This window comes from Tamandua tetradactyla, chromosome 4 (genome assembly GCF_023851605.1).
Source record: "Tamandua tetradactyla isolate mTamTet1 chromosome 4, mTamTet1.pri, whole genome shotgun sequence".
NCBI classification, from domain to species: domain Eukaryota; kingdom Metazoa; phylum Chordata; class Mammalia; order Pilosa; family Myrmecophagidae; genus Tamandua; species Tamandua tetradactyla.
Genome location: NC_135330.1, coordinates 172,382,569 through 172,404,362, shown reverse-complemented (window position 1 = coordinate 172,404,362; position 21,794 = coordinate 172,382,569). Strand labels below are relative to the sequence as shown.

General features: G+C 38.2%; 1 protein-coding gene and 1 long non-coding RNA gene across 2 annotated transcripts in view; one reads left to right on the top strand and one right to left on the bottom strand.

The window, feature by feature from the left end:
* The window catches only part of LOC143681535 (uncharacterized), a 44,147-nt gene extending 33,705 nt beyond the window's left edge, over window positions 1–10,442 (bottom strand). Inside the window, exons 1-2 of the long non-coding RNA XR_013174693.1 lie at window positions 10,231–10,442; window positions 4,420–4,650 (exon numbers count right to left, since the gene is read on the bottom strand). This is a non-coding gene — a long non-coding RNA (uncharacterized LOC143681535). The remainder of the gene's footprint in view (window positions 1–4,419; window positions 4,651–10,230) is intronic.
* Window positions 4,161–20,305, top strand: SLC10A2 (solute carrier family 10 member 2). Its single transcript, XM_077158642.1, has 6 exons — window positions 4,161–4,680; window positions 8,364–8,482; window positions 12,682–12,770; window positions 14,020–14,195; window positions 15,028–15,185; window positions 18,110–20,305. Exons 1-6 carry the CDS (start codon window positions 4,208–4,210, stop codon window positions 18,235–18,237), a joined length of 1,143 nt encoding a protein of 380 aa, XP_077014757.1. The 5' UTR covers window positions 4,161–4,207; the 3' UTR covers window positions 18,238–20,305.
* Window positions 20,306–21,794: the final 1,489 nt, after the last annotated feature.

Sequence of the window (21,794 nt, the reverse complement as noted above, 5' to 3'; positions counted from 1 at the left end):
CAAGGCTAATAACCATCCCAACTTCTACCATCATATGTAAGCTTTGCCTGGTTTTTTATGCACTCTTAGTATTGGCTTCTTTCGTTCCACATTATCCTACCTGATGTACAGACAGAGTGAATACATCACTCTATCCATTGTATTCTTGATGGATATTTGGATAATTTCCAGTTTGGAATTCTTATGACTACAGCTACTTCAAACATTCTAGTTCATGTTTTTGGGGAAGCTCATTTTATGGATTTCCTTTGATATATACCTAGGACTGAAATGACTGGGTCATAGAATGGTGAATGTTTACCTGTAAGAGATTTCCAAAGTGATGTACTGTCCTTCAACTTTAATAAGGCTTCACACATTCACAGAGGTCTTAAGAGTTTGCAGTGTTTTCAGAAGAAGATCTAGAAACCAGATCATTTTATTCCAAATCCAGTGCTTTTTCTTTTCCACATATTCTAGACCCTCTCTATTACTTTACCCAATACTTTGCTCTTTTTTTTTTTTTCCTTTAAAGCATCACAGGATGAATAGACAGCTAGTCATCCACGTGCCATTCACCCCGGGGTATTTTTGCCTTAAAGAGGATCACTGGAGACTCAAAAAATGACTCTGGGGGACTTTCAGGTTCCATAAAAGATCAGTCAGTAGGAGAAATTGGAAAAGGAGAAAGGGAGCTCATTTCCATCAGAAGGAACCGTTCAACAGAATCAGTCAAATTCCAGATGGCTTTCTCATCTGAATAGAGCCATCCCTGATAATACATAATAGAATAAAGAAAACTCAGCTTTTGTCATGTGAACTTCAGGGCGAATACACTGGAAAGCTATTAAAGCCTTACTTCTCTAAACTCCTACACAGAAGCCACCCAGGGATGACTATGTAATGTTTTCAAAGGGAACCTGAGAAATCGAATTAAACCCAAACCTTCTATGTCTCTACCCAATAGGCCAGGAGCAGAAATCTATTACTGCGTTCCTGAGAGTCCCTGTTTCCGAGCCCAGTGCATGAAGAAACTGAGCAGAAAAAATTGAGAAAGATGACAATGAAAATCAAGCCCCGACCTCCTGGCTACCCACTCAGTTGTGCATCCATTCCCCAAATCTGCGTTATAATTAAAGAGATTGCTTTTTATATATTTAAATATTTTCAATTTATCATGGTCTGATGCCTGGATATGAATGCAGCTAAAGTTAAGGGTATTAATGAATTGTGAATTACTCCAATGCTTGAATTTAAGGCCTCTTGAGCCTAATGTGCAAATTTATGTAAAAACAATGTGAAAATTAGAAATGCATTGGCACATTTTTTTAACCAGAATTGTAGCACTCTGTCTAGTCAAACAGACTGCTCATTTGCAAGTTGTCTATATGCAAAGCATTCTGCCCCTGGGAGCCTCAAATCTCCTTAGCAAGTCATCTGAAATTTGAGAAAAGCTTTGTTCTCAACCTGTTTTTTGCTCCCTTCACTTTCTCTTCTCTGCTGCCAGCAGTGTGGGCAGAAAGACTAAGTATGGATTTCACCTGGCCGATCTAGCAACAAACATAACCCAAACCATATTGCCCACCCTGGAAACGCTTTTTGACTTAAAAAGAAGGTATCTAAATATGCCCATCTTAAGCTCTCTCTACCTTGCCCTGTAGCCTCTCAGAAGCTTAAGAGTAATTTCAAAATCCAAATCCTTTCTCCTAATCCACAGGACTCAAATTTTCCTTTGGAGACTAGACTGGGTAAAGTAGTAGGAGTTGTTTGCTGTTTGGATCCTGGGTTCATGAGATGGTTACCTTCATGTCAATACGGCTAGATTATAGTGTCCAGGTGTTTGGTCAAACACTGGTCTAGTTGTTTCTGTGGAAGTATTTCATAGGTGGGATTAGCATCTACATTCAAATGACCTTAAGTAAAGGGATTACCCCCTGTAATGTGAGAGGGCTTCATCCAATCAATCAGAGATCTTTAGAGGGAGAACTGAGGGTTCCAGGAATCCAGAAATTCTACCTCAAAATTATACCTTCCACTCTTTCCTGAGCTTCCAGCCTAAGGAATTTGGAATCAGGAATCCGACATCACTCTTACTGGAATTTCCAGCCTACCACCTCCACTATGGAATTCAAACTTGCAAGTCCCTGCAATCTTGTGAGTCAATTCCTTATGTTAAATATCTTGATAAATAATTAATATATATAACATAAGCATGTATCTATATCATCTGTATCCTCCTGGTTCTGTTTCTCTAGAGAACTCTGACTGATACAGTCAGCTTTCTGAGTTTCATGGCATGACTGAGGTTACCGAGGCGCTGACAAAGGCGTAGCTGTTCTGCCCTCTGCCTCACCCAGCCTTGCTGTGAAGAGTCAACACTGACAGATGCCAAGGTACAGCAGCAGGGGGAGCATTTGGTTCATCTGCCCTGGGCTGGCTGGCACCTGATCAAAGTGGGCCCGAGGTCAATCCCAGGAGAGGCTTGGAAGGGGCGGGCAGAACAGGGCCAAATCAATGCACACCTAGGAGTGGGAAGAGAGGCTGCCTATGGGAATTCACCTAGCTAATCATTTAGCTTTAGGGAGGGGTGTGGGCTGGAGGCCAGGGACAGACTCCCAGGAATTGGCAGGCAGCCAGGCCTGAGCTAATGGTAGGCCACCCATGCAAGAAAGGCAAGGAGCGGAGCGTGACAGCTGAAGAGGTGCATTCCTGGGAAAGAAGTCCCATCAACAATGAGCATGAATCACTGTTGCCCTTGCAGGAGGTGACCCAGGTTTTCACCCAGCAGCTCAATCCCAGATTAAAGGGACATCATCCCTAGGTCCCCAATGGCTCTATTTATTCCTCTACCCAATGACCACAGCTCCCCTGTCCACAGCTCATGTTTAATCAATTCATAGCCTGTTAATTTTCCCTATATTGAGTTGTTCTGCAAATGCTGCTTTTAGTTGTGACCAGTCAGTTCAGTTTTCACCAGCTTTGCTTAATTGGGTACAATACCCTGATCTAGGTATTCTAAGGCCTTGATACTCAGAGGTGGTCCCTGGACCAGCAGCATCAGCGTTACCTGGGGACTTGTGAACAATGCAGACATCTCAAGCCCACCCCAGAACTAAAGAATGAAAAATCCGCATTTTAAAAAAGCCTCAGGGTGAGTCAAGTGCACATTGAATTTTAACAAGCTCTATTTCAAAGTCTTGCTCCAAGTCTCCACCAAGCCAAACTGGCTATAAATTGTAAATCATGATATAAATATTTGATTTTATTCTCATCTTGCGGTCTGACTCTGTGATGGGATTATAAACTCCTGAGAGCAGGAACGATCTCCTCTACCTCTGTTTTTTATCTTCCTTATATGCCTAGCTATAGTGTTCCCCCTCTAAAGAGGTTGACCATCTGACATTTACAAAAATCACCCTCCCAAAGGGACACTCCCCCAAAACCAGAATTTTTTCATTTAAATTTCTGATTCCAAGTTCAAAGAGAGCCTGAACAACCTTCTACTGTTCATCCCTCTAAATAAACGTATTGTCTCTATCTAAAAAGCACTTTGTTACTATGGTGACATATCCATCATTGTGTGTATAAGTAATTGAAGGGGGTTCTGCAAGTCAGATTCCTTTCCACTAGACAACATAGAAAACATTCTATCCTCCTAAATGTTCCTCTCCCATAGGATTGCATCACAGCCCTAGAACTTTCTCAAACTTAATAGTCTTTATGGAAGCTCTATACCAGTAACAAGGAGACAGACTGATCGAGTACCAAAACTACTGGGTGAGGAAATTAGAGAGTTGGGTTCCTGTTCAAAGTCGGCCACTAATTTTCTACATAACTTGGCACTAGGCACTCAACTTTTCAAGGTCCAGTTCCCTACATTTATAAGGGAACGATATGCTCACTAGCTGCTCCACTTGAGCATTACATCTATTCTGAGTTGATGTTAAGTGTCACACTGAAATTATTAAGTAAACTTTCACAGCATTAAACATTAACACGGCTGTTTTATATGCTCTGGTTCATTATCATGCCAATAAATGATTAATTATAATTCTCTGTCTGGACCAGTGATTTTGCTGAAGTTTTATGATTCATAAATTGTGCTGTGTTGTAATGTTGCCTCTCGAAACTGACACACTAGCATTTATTGTTTTTTATTGCTGTTCTGGGGTGGTTTTTGAAAGAGGCATCAAGTGACACGTGTTTAGGAAGGGTTTAAAAGTTTGACATGGTTGAAATAAGCATTACTTTTGACTGGCAGCAGAGCCAGGACAGGAGAACTGGTGCTTCTATGGGCTTGGAAGTTTGGACAACAGACCCAGCAATGAATAACTCGACAGGCTGCTTGAGCAATGCAGCCATTTGCCATGGGGACTCCTGTGTGGAAGCTGAGAGCAATTTCAACTACATTCTAAGCATCATCATGAGTACCGTCCTTACCATCATGTTGGCCTTGGTGATGTTCTCCATGGGGTGCAATGTAGAAGTCAAGAAATTCCTAGGCCACATAAAGCGGCCATGGGGTATATGCATTGGCTTCCTCTGTCAGTTTGGAATCATGCCCCTCACGGGATTCGTCCTGTCCCTGGCCTTTAACGTCCTCCCCGTCCAGGCCGTGGTCGTGCTTATTATGGGATGCTGTCCCGGAGGAACTGCTTCCAATGTCTTGGCCTATTGGGTAGATGGCGACATGGACTTAAGGTAAGACATCTGAACCTCAAAATACCCTAATCCAATTGACTTCATCTGTCCAGGAGCCAGTGGCCTTCTGAATTTACATCAAATTTGCCGTTGGTCTAAAGAATGATTAAAGAATTAAACAGGAGAGGATGAATGCATCCACGTACCATCCTGCAGGCTGCTTAGCTGTCAGAATTTGAGAGTTAATTTCTGTACATGCGTTCTTTACTCTAACTTGGTTAACAGGGAGTTGGATAATTGTTGTTTATCTCTGGGAAAAGATTCAAAGTTTTTCAAAAAGGAAATCATTTCCAAGCCACAAGCTGCAGCTGAGAAAATTTTCCCTTTTGGTATTAGCAAAAAACAAAACAAAGCAAAACAAAACAAAAAACGCTTTCTTTGTGGGGATGGGGAGTTCTGAACGTAATTATGCAAAGTGTTCATTAAACATTAGTCTCTATAGTGGATAATGGTCAGCTCCACCAAAGACGGCTAATTCTTTACACAGTCTTTTTCCTGGTATAAAACCTAAGGAAGAATTCTTACACTTGTGTTACCTCTGCTGGCTTTAAAAGGAAAAGAAGAAAACATCTCACAACTGTTTCTTTTTTTTTTTATTAGGTTTACTTTACTATAAAGTAAACAGAAAATGGTTTCTCTGCTTCCCACAGAGTAATCTAAATTGCAATATTTGCTCAATTCATCTTGTGCCAGTCTGAACTAGCACTGGGATGAAACTAATAGAAATCAGACAAAGCATTAATGTAACTAGACCAAGAATTTTAATGCTCTAAGTTGGATAGACAAATGTGTTTTTCCTTACCTCACCATCCTTCATTTCCTGTGAAAGGCATGCATTTCTGAGAAACATCCAGGTGTTAATGTAACATGTGCTTATTAAATACTGTACAGTAGGCAATCAGCTCCGTTAATCACCAGCTACTAAACTCAGAAGAGAGAAGCTCAAAGTGTAGAAATGTAACCACTGCAAAATGCAAAACTGTATTCTGGGTTGATCAAGTGCCTAGTGAGCAATTGAGGAGCTGCTGTCTCATTCTCAACTGGTGCAGATTTCTCCAGAAGCTTTTGAAAAGTCATATAACCTATATTCCATTACATTATTTATTTTTCACAAAAGGAAATACAGTACCTACCTTGCAATAGATCTTTTAAGGAAAGTCCAATAAAAGGATGAAGCATTGCAAGTGCTATTAGGTTTAATCTGTGAACCACAATATGGCAATAAGTTCTTTTTAGACTTCAGCTTAGTTTGACCTGGGCATAGATCCACAGAGGTGAGAATTCTAAGGGCTAACACCTACTAAACTGAGGGGAATGAACTAAATTGAACATGGGGTTTCGACCTCAGCTAAACAGCTTTTACACAATATTTGTAACTTTTTGACAAAACAGAAGAGTCTCGTATCTCAACATAATGCCACACCTTATGCAATCATTTTGTGCCATAGAATTGTATACGGAACATTGGGTGAAATTATATACGTGACGTTGGGATGTATGGCTGTTGAAATGGATTCCCTGTGCAGCCTAATGTTTTAAAATCTGATCTAGAAGTTCCAAGTCACATTTTATGAGGTTTTAAGGAAATCTTTTGTTTTTTGAAACAGAGATGACTTTGTAATACTCTCTACCTGTTTAATAATCCCTATAAATAACAAAAGGATCAAGAAATAAAATCCAAAAACAAATGGATATGAAACCATGCTAGAACACATCAGCTGTATCTGCTTATATTAATCCCTCAACAAATCAGAATAAGCCCTGTAATAGAACATACAACATTAAGATTTTTAATTTTAATTTTTTAAAAAGTACAAACCCCCAGGTCCTCTGGTCTTGCAAAGTATGCACAAAAACACCTCTTTAGTCCAAAGTCACCTATCTAGCAACCTCACATATCCAGAACTCAAACAAGACCCAATGAAACACTTTGCAAACCCAAAATACATTCCAATTAATCCGATTAGCTTTCTTCACTCAGGACTTACTTACTTTCCTAATTCTAAAGCTCTATCATGCTGTTTCCCATCATACAGAGGATGAGAAACAAGAAATCAGGAGAGGAGCAGGATGCTGGAAAAGCACATCTGAGTCCAGCAGCGTAACCTAGAACGCTTTACCCTAAAGGAGGAGACCAAAATCAAAGCAAAGATGATAACTCACAAAGCATAACAGTCTGTGCATTGTTTATCATAGGGACAAATATCTCTGTTAACCCATTAATCCCAGAAGACACAGGTGTAGTTTTAGCACAGAGAATAGTAATGCTTATCACAATATCCCTGAGTCATGGAAGAAAGTTAAATTATGCTGGTACGTAAGATAGTCAATTACGTGATGCATGATAAAGTTAGGGGAAATTGTTCAAATATTTCTTCAAAACCAAATAAAGCCACAGGGAACAATTTTCCAGAGTGTTTTCCTTTTCTGGAGTGGGCAAATAACTGAAATCTCAAAATAATTTCTTTAGATGCAATCCCGTCTACCATTTATATTTCCAACTTTGTATGCGTGGACCTTTACCTTATCCATCATCACTTGAATTCTAGCAGTAGTAGTGATGTGATTGTTTACATAATAGATAGCTTCACTAGGTGAACCAATACCACAAAATGTCAGCAAAATAACACCTGGTTTCATCTTTCCTGCATATAATTACTAGAAGAAAAAAATCAAAATATTTCCCTCTCACCCTATCATTTCTTCTCAGTCTGCTTTTGCACTTTCTAGTTGTTCTTTTAAATTTTTAATTAACTTTTTTAAAGAAAAGAAAGATACCCATGCCCACCAAAACACAGCCAGTGATATTTCACAAAACGTTTCAAGGAGAAGTGAAGATGATGTTTTCAGGTAAATCTGTTGGTGGTCAGGGCTCGTGATTTGAAGGCACCGAGACTTGCCATGTACTTTTGCATCTGTCCCATCCCAAGTTACAAGGCTTACATGGTGATGGCCTCAAGTCACACAATGCAAAGATTTTTTCTTTTTTATTTCTTCTTTGGGGGATCTCTACTAATGCATCCTTCTTCAGTTTCTCCAATTTCTCCATTATCACTTAGTTTCTACACCTTTTTCTTATTTTATAGGTTTTTGTAACACACCCATTCCTCTTCGGCCAAACATTATATATTTTCCATCTGCCCATGCAATGCCAACCTTTATTTTAGTTGCTCCAGATCTCTGACCCTCTGGTTTATCACACGTTCTAAGCAATCCTTCCATTTCAACCACATGGATATCCATCTCCTCACCACTCGGATAGAACTTACACAATACTATTTAGCTTTCTTCTTTAGTTCCCCTCAAATCAATCACATTTTGTTTCTCTCATGTTACTTTCCTTTTTATTTTACTACATAATATCGCTTAGGTACTATTAGGTGCCAAGCACAATAGGAAGACCTTTGCATGCATTGGTTAATTTAATCCTCAAAATACTCCTCTGATGTTGGCGCTATTCTTTTCTGCATTTGACAGATGATAAACAACAAGATTTGGAAATTTAACCAGGGTCATAGGGTCAGTTCATATCAGAGTCAGAGTTCAAATCCAGACCTTTCCCACTCACCCTTGTCAAGGCTCATCACCATGGCTCTACATAATTCTATCACTTAACACTTCTCCTGTCTCAATCATTGCTAGAAAACACAAATGGACATATCAACTCACCTCTTTCTTTTCAGCGTCAGCATGACCACATGTTCCACACTGCTTGCAATGGGAATGATGCCACTTTGTCTCTTTATCTATACCAAAATGTGGACCGACACCGGGACGATCATAATTCCCTATGATAGCATAGGTAAGTCATTCCTCTGCGATTTAATTATTACTCTTCTGCCTTTCCCCAGCTAGGTTCCCAAGCAAGGCTCAACACTAGAAGCAGTCTACGGCCTGTAAAGATCCCATTATAAGCCACTTCTGCCTTTGAATGAATGTTGGCAGAATATAAATTCCAAAACCTGACCTCATGGGAGAACGTGCTTTTTCCTCAATTCAAATTATTAGGGAGTGGGACTAACTTGAGCTAATCCCCCTCCGTCCCACTGTAGTCTGGACCTAAGGAGGCTTGAGACTTTGGTGCACAAGACGCTCTATCTTGTCCTTCACCCAGAGTGTAATGGTAACATGACTTTGTACCCAGACATTCAAATTTGAGAAATACCAAAAAAAAAAAAAAAAAAAAAGCCAACTAATGATTTTAAGACAGAGCACCCAATAAGCAATAATGAGCATCACAGTAAGAAACCACCAGATGAAACACATAGTTTATAATACCCAACTGTGAACCATTCCTTAATTCAAACATCGGTTTAATGGCACAGTCTGTATTTCATGTCCAAAGAGCCAGATTTGCCAAACTCTGTCTCCACACACTTCAACTTCTAGATATCCACCCCCATCCCAAAGGAGCATTTTTTTTTGTTTGCTTGTTTCTGGGAGAACAAAAGATGATGGGAGATTAATTTGTAGGTATAACTTGGGTGATGGGGGTTAGAGGAAAGGCGAGATAGTTGTCATCCTGCCAAAACAAGGCATTTTTCATATAAAGATCATAATAAAAGGTGAGATGTTGGTGAAATAATACATCAGTACCAATCACCATCACATGCTAAATAGTCTTTTATTCAACTGCCCACAGAAACAAATTATCTCCCTGATCAGCTACCTCAGGAAGGTGTGAGTTTCCCATTGAACAGAGCATATAAGCAAAGGCTACCTGTTGACTCATCAGACGTTTGTAAAAGGGATTTCTGCTGCTGTGGGATGTTGGACTAGATGGTATCTGAAATCCCTTCCATTTCTAAGAAGAATTGTTACCGTGATAAAATGTGATTCAGGTCTATACAATTGAATTACAGAAAACTGTGAGAACACTAATGGAGATGATCTGTATTGAATATTTTCAGATAGTCTCTCCTTGTCTCTCTCCCCTGCTCCTCCCATGACCACTGGACCAAAAAAGTGGTCCTCCTTGACACAACCTTTCCAGGAGGTAGTTTCCCAGCGCAAAGTCCATCAGTGGACTCCGGAAGAACTCCTTCATATAATCTCCTGAAAACAAGTTTTAAGGTGAACTTCCACAATCACCTGCCTATTTCTCATGCTGCTTATTTCCTCTGATGCTGTCTCAGAGGACACCTTCCTTGGAGTGAAAGAATACCATTTGCTTGGTTGGGGTAGCTTGGGTGGGATTGACTGGGGTCTCTCAAACAACCTACGTGCCTAAAATGGAGTTTGAATTCTGCATTACTCCTTGTTTGAGAAAATAATTTAAGCCTTAAAATGGTCTCCTCTTGCTATTCATTCCCTTCTGGAAAAGGCCTCGTAGCAATATTGAGTAATTATAACCAGAGTTTGTATGACTTATTTTTCACATCCTTTAGTGGGAATGAAAGGAGGAGTGAGAAAGAGGAACTAGCAATTCAATGGAGAAAAGAAGTCAAGAGCAAAAAGAAGAGAAAGGAAGAAAAATAAGACAAGGAAAGAAAAAAGAGAGAGAGAGAGAGAGAGAGAGAGAGAGAGAGGAATGTGAGAAACAAAACTCACTGTTTTGCCCAGGCCTATTCTCCAACCTAGCCTTCTTGCTGTTGATTTTCTTGTCCTTTAATGTAGAAAACAGACTCCCTGACAGCTTCACAGGATATTTTCACTGCTTTATAAATGGGGAAATTGAGGCTCAGAGTATTTGTTGAACTTGTCCAAGATCAAGGGAGCTGAAAACAGCCCCTGAGCTTCTCTCCATTCAGCTCTGCAGAGTATCCAGCATGGTCTGATGATTCAATAAACACCTGCTGAGCCCCATCAGATGACACCTGGGTGGGGAAGGGGGTAGCCTATACAGCTGGTATCATCACAGTAACACGGTGGCAGTTAGCCATACCTACTTCTTTCTACCCTATATTTGTGAGAGTTTATTTTACAAGAATTTTCCTTCCATTTCATCATTTAATTCTCACACCAACATCATGAGGTAGCTAGAATTCTATTTTTCAAATGGGAAAACTGAAGCTCAGGGTGGTTAAATAATTTGCACAGTTCTCACGGTATGTGAATAAGGAGAGGTTTACCTCCGAAGCTATCTGGCTCCCGGTTCCCCCACATGACTCCATCCACTACTCTTTTTAATTCGTTCTCCTTTCCACCTTTTTTTTTTCCTGCTTTGTAAACTGGATTATAGACCAAGTTATGGTTTCGAAGAGGAACAGAACAGATGCATTTTCCTCTAAATGGGCAGGCATTTTACAAAGATAATACAGATCCATGAGGAATACATAAAATGAACAGCTTGGGAGATAGAGGAGGGAGGTCCTCAGCCTGCAGAAGGGAGAACCTCCCAACTCCTCACCCAGGCAGTGAGCCACACACTGCGGTTGTGAGGAAGGCGAGGAGGATCTCCTAGTCAACTTCAAGTCCCTGAAAACATGTATCTTGCCTCACCTGGTCAGGAGAAAAGAAGTAATTATGCCTTTCCATTTTGCCAGATGGTCTTGGTGCTTAGCCTGTTGTCTGGAGCTGCCCCAGAGATAAGAACTCTCAACAAAAAGGGTAAACAGGGGAGGTGGGCTGCCTATTTAGACCCCCAACTCATTAAAGATGTATTACCAAAAGTTAATCACACTTACATTCCAAGTACATTTGCACCTAGACTCAAGCTACCACAGTATAATCAAGTTGCCTCCGGATGGCTTTAATCTAAGATTTACATACATCACATAGTTTAGGGAATAGTCTGGAGACCCAGGAAAGAAAGTTTCCTCCCAAAGTTCCAGAATGCAAGAAAACCCAAAAGGGAATTTTTCTGGGAGCTCTTACCAGTCTATCTAGTAACCTCTTTTTCAGGCCCTCTGTCCTACCATTTTCTCCTTACTCTCTCTTTCCCACCTTTGATTTATTTTTTCTCCTGTTTTTGGTATCCTTTATTTCATCCCACTGAGTAATTTCTGGGCAAAAATAATTGTTGACAATTACATTGTCCTGTCCGGGGCAAGGGGGAGTTAAAAGGCTGCAAAGAAATTATTATGTTTTCAGCATTATTGTATTCATTTTAAGTTAACATTTAAAAGCCTTGGAATCTAAAATCTGTTTTCCAGACCTAGTTCAATCTACCCTAATAGATAAGCAACATCAGCTCTCAGAATTAAATTATTCAATTCCACTTTCTCCATACTGCTTTAAAAGAATTTTGAAAAAAAGAAACAGCTCATGAGAAGCTAAAAGTTTTTGGTGCTTTATTACATATAAAATCAAGCATTGGACAAATGTGTGTTAAATAATATGGAAAAACAAAACATATGTCATGAAAACAGCAATAAATTTAACTGGGTGAAATTGAAATATGACTCTTTTATCTGGCTGGGCGAGCACGTGGCTGCAAAGAATTATAATTACTTGAGAGGTCGCCAAATATATTATCTCAAGGAAAATTTAAAGCATGTTTTTTTCAACCTGTTCTCTCACCTCTAGGCTGTAGATTTGAATAAACAAAGTCAGCCTTAACCAGAAGTCATCAGCCTGCAGAATGCTTGGAGATCTTGAGTTCATTTTTAATTTTGTTTTGTTTTGTTTTATTTCTATTACTATGAGGTAATAGACAGCCTGTAAAATATCATCTATATGCACCAACACAAGGACACGCACCGACATACACATATACACAAACTTTGTTAAGGTGTTTTTCCTGGGATATGAAGATCAAAGGCTAAATGAACCAAGATTCTGATAAACTGAAACTAAAAGATACAGATTTGCAGTATAAGAAACTAAAAAAATTAACCCAGTCTTCAAGGAAAGGATTTATATCACCAATGCTATGAATTCTGCACAAATAATGTTACATTATTTACTGGAGTGGGTAAAAATATGGAATTAACTGTTTTGTATATTCCAGAAGAGAAAATGGGAAACCACCTAAGAATTTTTCAGTTGGTTTTTTCTTTTGTTTATCTTTTTTCTGTGCTATGTGTCCTGTCAATCAAATTGCCCTTCTGTCATCTATAGGAATTTCTTTGGTTGCTCTTATTGTTCCTGTTTCCATTGGAATGTTTGTTAATCATAAATGGCCCCAGAAAGCCAAGATCATACTTAAGGTAAGTGTCCCATGATATGTGCTAGGCAGTTAAATGTTCCACAATGAGAATTGAAATTGCATGTTCTTTCCATCTACTAAACTATTTTTCTCATTATACAATTGCCTTCTGGTGGAGCCTGCAGCTATTAGACATACAGTCCACTCTTCTAAACTGTCCTTCTTTATTCCATTCACAGGGCAAACTTCTATCCACACTTCCAGATACCTTATTCAAACACCACTTCTTGGTTTTGCTCTACTTTGTACCATCACAACACTTCGTTCTCCATTACGCTTTCTTTGAAAATAGAACATGTCTTTCTTAATTCTGTATCCATATGGTCGGTTTAGTGACTGAACCATTTACATAAATTAGCAACCATTCATCCCCTCCTCCACCAGCCATATCCAGTTAGGTGATGAGATGGAGATGGAGACAAATCCTCTGCTCCAGAGCTATGTACAAAATAAGCTGGCTGATGTTCCCTTTTCTCTGGGGGAAAATTGTTACAATCTCTACCTCTTTTTAAATGTGAAAAGAGAAAACGATAATGGCTTATATTTGCATATGTCTTTTTACTTTTATAGAGTTTTATATCCATTTTCTCATTATTACAACCATCATTAAAGGTGATTGGGGGGTGGGCCGCGGTGGCTCAGCGGGCAAAGTGCTTGCCTGCTATGCCGGAGGACCTCGGTTCGATTCCCGGCCCCAGCCCATGTAACAAAAACGGAGAAACAGAATACAATAAAAACAAGAAAATGTTTAAAAATGTTTCCCTTTCTTCCTTCCTTCCTTCCTTCTCTCTGTCTTTCCTTTAAAAAAAAAAAAAAAAAAAAAAAAAAAAAAAAAAAAAAAGGTGATTGGGGCAAGATTTTATCCTCAATTACAAATGAAGTGACTAAGATCCAGGGAGGTTTCGTGATTTACCTAAGGAGACAAAAATAGGAGGAGAATCTGAAAGCGCTATCATCTACCTCTTATTCTACTGGGTTTTCTTCCACTCTGACAAGGATAATTTGCAAGCTAGAAAAATCTTCTCTAGGCTAATTGAGCATCTTACTAGCCTGGACACTATCTCTCCTACACATTTGACAAGCACCAGCTTTTCCAGTGGGTGGCTTGTAGCCTATAGACTAGAAATACACAGAGTTAATTCCATTAACACCTCCGTAAGTAGAAAAGAGACTGCTTAGGCTTCTTCGCTGATAAACATATTTTGGTCTGTCTTGATACATAATTGTTTTCCCTTGCACCTTTCTTCCAGATTGGTTCAATTACAGGAATGTTCCTCATTGTGCTCATAGCAGTGATTGGAGGAATACTGTATCAAGGTTCCTGGACTATCACTCCCAAACTGTGGATTATAGGAACATTATTTCCTATGGCTGGTTATTCCCTGGGTTTTTTTCTGGCTCGGATTGCTGGTCAGTCCTGGAACAGGTACAATGTTTTGTTAAATGGGATTGGGAATTTTCTTTTGTAATAGCTGCCGATTCTGATGGCATGTTCAAAATCATTCACCTTTAGTAAGTCTTTGCCTTATTTCTAAGTAGATTGTTCTAACTAGACTCATTCATTCCTAAATTATACAAACCCCCTAGAAAGAAAAATACCAGTGGCTTCTTTTTTCCTCAAATTCTTCTGGGGCATTCCCCATGCAGTGCAGTTACATTGGCCTTGTGATTTGTAAGGGTTCCTCCAGCCAGCAACAGAAGGAACTCATCACCAAAATGTGCTGAATATTAGAACTTGCTTTAGAATTTATAGGTTTGATACGCAGAAAAGTTATCAGATAAGTCATTAAGCAGAGAGAAAAACAGGTGTAGGAGTTGGTGCATTTATGAGTTTAGGAAAAAGATCAGCAGTGTTCAACAGTGAACAGAGTACGATATTTGAGTCAAGCAGTCCTGGGTTTGCATTCTAACCATACCACATCCCAGCTATGGGACCCCAGGCTAAACATTAAACTCTTCCCCTTAGTTTTATCATCTGTAGAATGGGGACAATAATGCCTGCCTTGCAGATACTTATCCGAATTTAGTCATAGGAGGAAATCCAATGAACCAATAAAACAACTTCAAGAAGTATCTCGAGTATTTCCTGAGCGCCTGCTCTGTGCTCTGCACTGACATATATATATATATGACTGATATAAATAAGGCTGTTTCTCACATATGTCTTATTCATATTGTATCATCTTCTCATGTTATATCATAGCAAAAACAACCAAAATGGCTACAACAAGCGTGTATTCTCTCAACATTTCTTTTAGGTGCCGAACAGTTGCTTTGGAAACAGGGATGCAGAACTCGCAGCTATGTTCAACCATAGTACAGCTTTCCTTCAGCCCTGAGCAGCTTCAACATATGTTCACCTTCCCACTCATCTACAGCATTTTCCAGATCATTTTCGCAGCAATATTCTTAGGACGTAAGGAATACTACTAATTGCATTACATTATGGTATTCTTTGAGATAACTTGGAATTGCTAAAATGTTTTTTTTTTTCATTCCTTGTTACTGGCAGTGAATTGTACCCAAAAACAGGGGGAGGCAAAGCAACTCATAATATTATTCCGACTTCCCAACTGCTGATGAAAAGATGTCATTTTACCAAAAATGTCTAGTGAAAATAATTTTTAAGTGAAAAATAACAGAGCTTGATTCCCTCCATTGACTTTCTTTTCCTCAGTTATTGAGACATTTTAACCCAATAGTACTGTTTTATTGTGTACCTTCCTAAATATTTCCAGGAACCCAAGACTGTTCAATATTTTTCAAAACTGAATCAAAATAGCCTTCTATGTTTTGTAATTATAGGATATATATTGTGATATTGGTATATATAGAATATTTATTAAGATAAGTTATATTAGAAAGCAAATTATGTGTGTATGTATAACATCCACACACATTTTTAAAATGCCCATAAAATTATAGCAGTTAAAGCAAAGATGTTCTTTATTTAAAAGCACTAGTGATAGCTAGCCTAATTTTTTATTTTAATTTGAAGTAGTATATAGCTTTGATCCTCTCCCCTTAGCACCCACTGGCCTTAATTTGACTGAAACTTTTGTTTTCCAAGAACCTCTATTTGTACATTCTATTTTCCAATTAAAGAGACTAGTTATTTTTTTTTGTTTGTTTGTTTTTTTTGTTTGTTTGTTTTTTTTAAGAGAGAGGGAGGAAGGGAAGGAAAGAAAGACAGACAGAGAAGGAAGGAAGGATGGAAGGAAGGAAGGGAGGAAGAAAGGGAAACATCTTTAAACATTTTCTTATTTTATTATATTTTGTTTGTTTGTTTGTTTTTTACATGGGCTGGGGCCGGGAATCGAACCGGGGTCCTCCGGCATGGCAGGCAAGCACTCCTGCCCGCTGAGCCACCGCGGCCCGCCCAGAGACTAGTTATTTTTTTAAGTTTCATGGCATTTTAATGAGGAATGTGAAGTTATAAAATATGATGCTATATTAACTTATAAAATGCCCAGAGATACAGTCTTATTTGTCTTGTTGGCTTTTCTGCCTAGTTCCAATAGATATTCAACAGTCCACAGATTCTAATCATTCTCTGCACTTTTGTCTTGATTGTGATCCTCAAAAAAAGAGTTTTCTTTTCTAGAATAGGACTTCCTGTATCCATTAGAAACATTCCACCCATTTATCACTGGCCCAAGAGACAGAAATACATTGCCAAATCGTTTTTTTCTTGTATGATAGAATTATACTCATTTCGGTGCACCTTGAGATTTGCCAAATAAATTACTGTTATCTCACTAGGCAAACCAAAGAAAGTGGGCTGATTGGTAGAACAAATAAGTAGATTCTAGTAGAATAACTAATCCAAAAGTTTTTGATTAATAGATAATCAAGTCAAAGGAACGATGTAAAGGGGGACACGAGCATTAGTCTTGTCCCTTCCCACATTTTCTTAGCTTATTAATTAAGTAACTTATATGAAAACAAAGAAAATTTATTTATTTAGTGTATACAATGCCTGGAAATATATCTTGGTGATAAGACTGGTATTCTAAATATTGTTTAGAACCAGCAAACATATCAAGGAAGAAAGAGGAAAGAAAGAAGGAAGGAGGGGAGGAAGGGAGGGAGGGAGGGAGAGAGGAAGGGTGGGAGAAAGGAAAGAAGGAAGAAAAAGTGATGACAGATGTTTCAGTGAAATAAATTCAGTGACGTCCAAGTATGAGTTGAGAGCAAAGGTTATTTATAATGAAAAATAGTTGGGATATTTTAATTGGCCACAAGCTCAATTAAATTCATTGTAGAGCTCAGTGGTTTTTAAACTGATATAGTAAAAGAAGTGCAGGGACCAATCTAAAGGAGATACTGGTGTAGATATATTACGATCTCTGAAGTAGGTCATTGTTCCTCTCAGCTATATTATCTAGTGACAGTTAACATTTACCGAGCACTTACTATTCTCCTTGCTACATGCTGGGCACTGTACTATTTTATCTCATCTAATGTTTGTAACTGCCCTATGAGATGAGGCCGGTCATATCATACCAATAAAATAAGTGAGATATTGGAATTTGAAAGGTCCAGTGAAAAACAGTCAGCTCTTTCTGGTGAGTTTGTAACCAATTGAAAGGTAGAAGAAAAGACCAGAGCTTTGGCTAATAAAATAGCAATTTTGCTACTGATAAAGCTAAACAGGAAAATATGGCTTGAATATGGGACCAAATGGGCTTACTAATACTGCCCTCCCCCAGTGCTTCACACATGGACACATAACACACACACACAAACTGCGGGTCTCCCCTTGCAGGGAAGAGCCAGTCCAGGTGAGCTGACTGCAAGAATAAGCTGAGAAATGCATGTTAGCAAACTAGTAACTCCACAGGAGAGAGTAAGGCTGATTTTCAATCGGCTAAGGTCCTCCTCCCCCATGAAAAATATTAAGTGTAAGGAGAGAGAAAGAGAGATAGGAAGTGTATTCTAGCTCAAGTATCCCCACATAGGAAAACTGAACCTCTCATGTGGTATATTTTTTGAGGACCAGCATATCACCTGGGATGTGGTAGGTACTGAATAAATGCTTGCTGTCATTGCTAATTTCATTGCATACTACAGCTCAGAATGCCTGCAGAAGGTACGTGACTGCCCTGAGCAAATATACCCAAAAGTTTTATGCTGGGTCGTCCTGAAGTTTAGACATCGTTCTTTTCCATGAGTGGTCATAGAGCTTAAAATAGTGATTGCTTTCTCTCAGTAGCCTCCAGTCTACACTACAGGAGAAAGCAAACTGCTTTATGAGCCATATATTATAATCACTTTCCAGAGTAATTTTGCAATTTATCATTATTATATTACTTTAACCTCACGTGTATTGTTTTCCAGTGTATGTGGCATACAAGAAATGTTATGGAAAAAATCATGTGCAATTTGCAGAAGACAACGACAATGAAACAGTGTCCGAGTCATCACTCTATAAGGAGAACAGAGGATTCCAACCAGATGAAAAATAGATGCCAAGTGGACAAAGCAGAAGAATTCTAAAGCATATTCTTCAATGATAACTATATTTAATAATTCGTTTTGATGGAATGGTTGGCAAAGGTTGAAGTGAAAATTTTCATTCCAATGGAATCCGTATATTGGATTCAGTATCTAGCAGGTGTTCCAAATTTTTTAATGTAACAAATATTGTTTTAAAATATGTATAGTATGCTGTCATTGCAATATGCCAAGAAAATATCCTCAGACGAAACTTGACAAAAGTAATACTGACCACCTTATAGCTCCTGAATTCAATCCTAACCCAGAATCTCATAACCCAGAGTGGAGCACCTGAATTTTTGTATAAAATAAGTACAATGAATTGTAAAGTGATCAAGATTTTTCTCCATTATTTAATATTGTAAAAAAAGATTGAAGTGAAAGTCCTCCACTGATTTTCACTCATTATTTTGAAAACTTTGCAATCTATTTATTTATATAACTTTATAATATAATGGGCAAATATCTGTACTCCTGTATTTAAAAAAACATAACCTTCTCTGGTGACAGTTCAAAACCAGAAATAATAGAGAAGACTTACTGAACAGAATTCAATAACCACATTGGAATCAGGTCTGTAACTCACCAGGGATATAATACAACAGTTGCTCTACCTCAGGGCTCCAATGATGCCCGCTGGATCTTTCAAGGAAAAACAGAATTCTTTTGAATTGTTTGAATTTGGCAATGAACTCTTCAAGCCCTCGAGAACGTCTTTCCTCAAGTTTGCCTGTATGGGGCCAGTCCACGTGAACTAATTTGACAGCTATTCAGTCCATGCGAACATACCCACAGTAGGGATCGTGGAAGAAACAGGTGACAGGAGGCACCAAGTCAGTAGAAGTATTGCAAGAAACACTGCTACTCTAGTAGGTGAATTCAATTCAATGGGAGATCATGAGAAATAAACAGAAAAGCCTAAATAACAGAAACCATCTTGAAATGTATAACCATTGTCAATTTGATATGCAATGTTAAGTAGCAATAAGAAGAATCAAGTCAGAGAGAGGTCTTGGGAGTGAGTATTGCACAGTATTAAAGAAGTAGAGGGCAAGTCCCTGTGCCTAATAGGCAGAGTATTGCCAAATGAGGTACTTGGATGGTGTACTAAGATGCAGCCAGAGGAAATAAGGAGGATTTGACAGTGGCTGCAGGATTTTGTGGCAAGAGGGAAACAATAGGTTAACTCTTAGGTTCTCAATTACAAGATCTATATCAATGAAACGAATTCTAAATTAAATGAATTTCCTTTACCTCATTCTGCACCATGATGAGGGCACATTGTTAATTCATTTTATAATGGTTTAATTCCACTTTCCATTTGGACATTTTCATGGCCTTATAGATTCCCTATCAAATGTTTTGGCTCCAAATGACCCTTTGCACTTGTGTGATCTGAGTTCATATCCTGCCGATGCACCTAAGCATCACGGGAACAAAAAATGAGATCCTAGCTGTTTTAATAAAGTAGTAATGGAATTGTGCTTTTAAGAGGAGTCACATTTATGCCTTTTTTATACAAGATATACATTTATAATGGAATCAAGTCCACATAGTTTTCCGCCACTAGATTTTTTTTTAAAGGATGGTAGGGGAGGGGTGATAGAGATTTTCCTTTTAGGGAGTGTCAAAAAATAATGCTTCCAAGGGTATAGAAATAAGACATTCAGTCCCTCTGTTAAGTACCTCCTACAATTCCCTCATCAAATAGAAAATAGACAGGTGCACTGAAGATACACTGAACTCACATCATAATTTTAACACATCCAAAGTCAAGGGCCTGGATGCCAGGAGCTGCAGCAAGCCTGTTTTTCCTTCCTGTTGATCAAAACATGTGAGCGAGACAGAATTGGGCTTTCTTACGTAATGTGATAGCTTGGGAGTTGTATATTTTTTCAAAAGCGCTAGAGGGAAGAAATAGTTGAGTTTTTTAAATGACAGCTCTCTATTTTTAAATGAGTTTGAAAAGCTAAGTAAATTATATATTTTATTGCCTCTGTATCATATTAAATGAATATTTTATTTTAAAGACTTGAATAAATGAAAATAATTTTGTAACATTTGGTCTATTTGGGTCATTTGTGACAACTGTCAAGATTTCTTCACCATTCAGTTCTAGGGCTATAAATAAGGTGGCATGTCTCAGATATTAAATAGTTCTTTGAAAAATGCCTGAAACTCTTCATTAAATATTCTAATAATTAGGTCTCCCACTGATGCTGATTGAGGTTTTCCCAGGAAAATAATACTGGAAGAACATTAAGTGAAGACTCTTAAAAATGGTGTGACAACAACAGCTGTTTTAAAAGAATAAAAACAGTATTAAATGTAGTTATTACTAAGACCAGCACTTTCTAACTTTCTATTTAAAAAAAAAAGGGTTTGTATGTGTACATGTGTGAGTAGGTTGGATATATGGATGGAGATATATATTTATATATCATTCTGTATTCTTTCCTAAAACCATTCTACTAAAAATGCCCCGGCATGGTTCTCCTTACCAACTTTGATTGCCAGGGTTCTTTCACTTTGCAAAAGAAAAGCCTTACCTTTTCTATTCCTAATCTTGGTGTGCTACAATGGGCCAAGATAGAAAATCTTTTGAGCACCAAACAAAGGGACAATTCAAAATATTCATGTCTGAGAAATGCTTCTTATAGCTTTCTCAATGTATACATATTTATCTAAGGCTTTAGAAATGGGGTATTCTGGCTTCTCATGGAATTTTTTGAATTCAGAAAAAATATAAAGTGGGCTGGGAGTGATGGCAATTTTCTGCTAACAACATAGCCTCTATCTCCAACTATTCGAAGTATTTTAAAAGAATATATCACCATTGAGGGTAATCCTATGAGAACACACAAAGGAGTTTTGGTTAGAAAAACTGAAAGAGGACATATTTTTTTCACCCAAGAAATGACAAATGACAAGAACCTCACCTTTCTTAGAACTGGAATTCAGAAGTGAGATGATCAATGCAGGTTAAATAGTTGTGGGAATTGGAAAACATGAGATTTTTTTTTTTTCTGATAGAAAGAAAATCTGATCTTGCTGATTGGTAAAGGCCTTTGCTTTGCCAATTAGGTAATATGAAGAGGATTTTCTAAAAATTGGATGTGCTAAATCTAGCTCCAAGTTTTTAGATATGCATGTGTGTGTATGTAGTAAGCAAGTAGTAAGATAAAAGCACTTCGTTAAAAAAGTTGATTTGGAAAATATAAAGAACTCTCGTAACTCAAAAGTAAGAAGAGAGCAAGCGCTCCAATTTAAAAATATTTAATGAGACATTTCACCGAAGAATGGCAACTAAAGCAAATAACCACATGTCAATGGTAAACAAATTCATGAAAACATGCTCAACACCACTAATCATTAGATAAATGTAACTTAAAACGACAGCAAGGCACCACTACACAAAATGGCTAAAATGAAATATTCTGATACTACCAAGAGTTGACAAAGGTATAAACTGCAACTCCCATAGATTTCTGGTTTCAAAAAAACAATTGCAACTTGTTATAAAGTT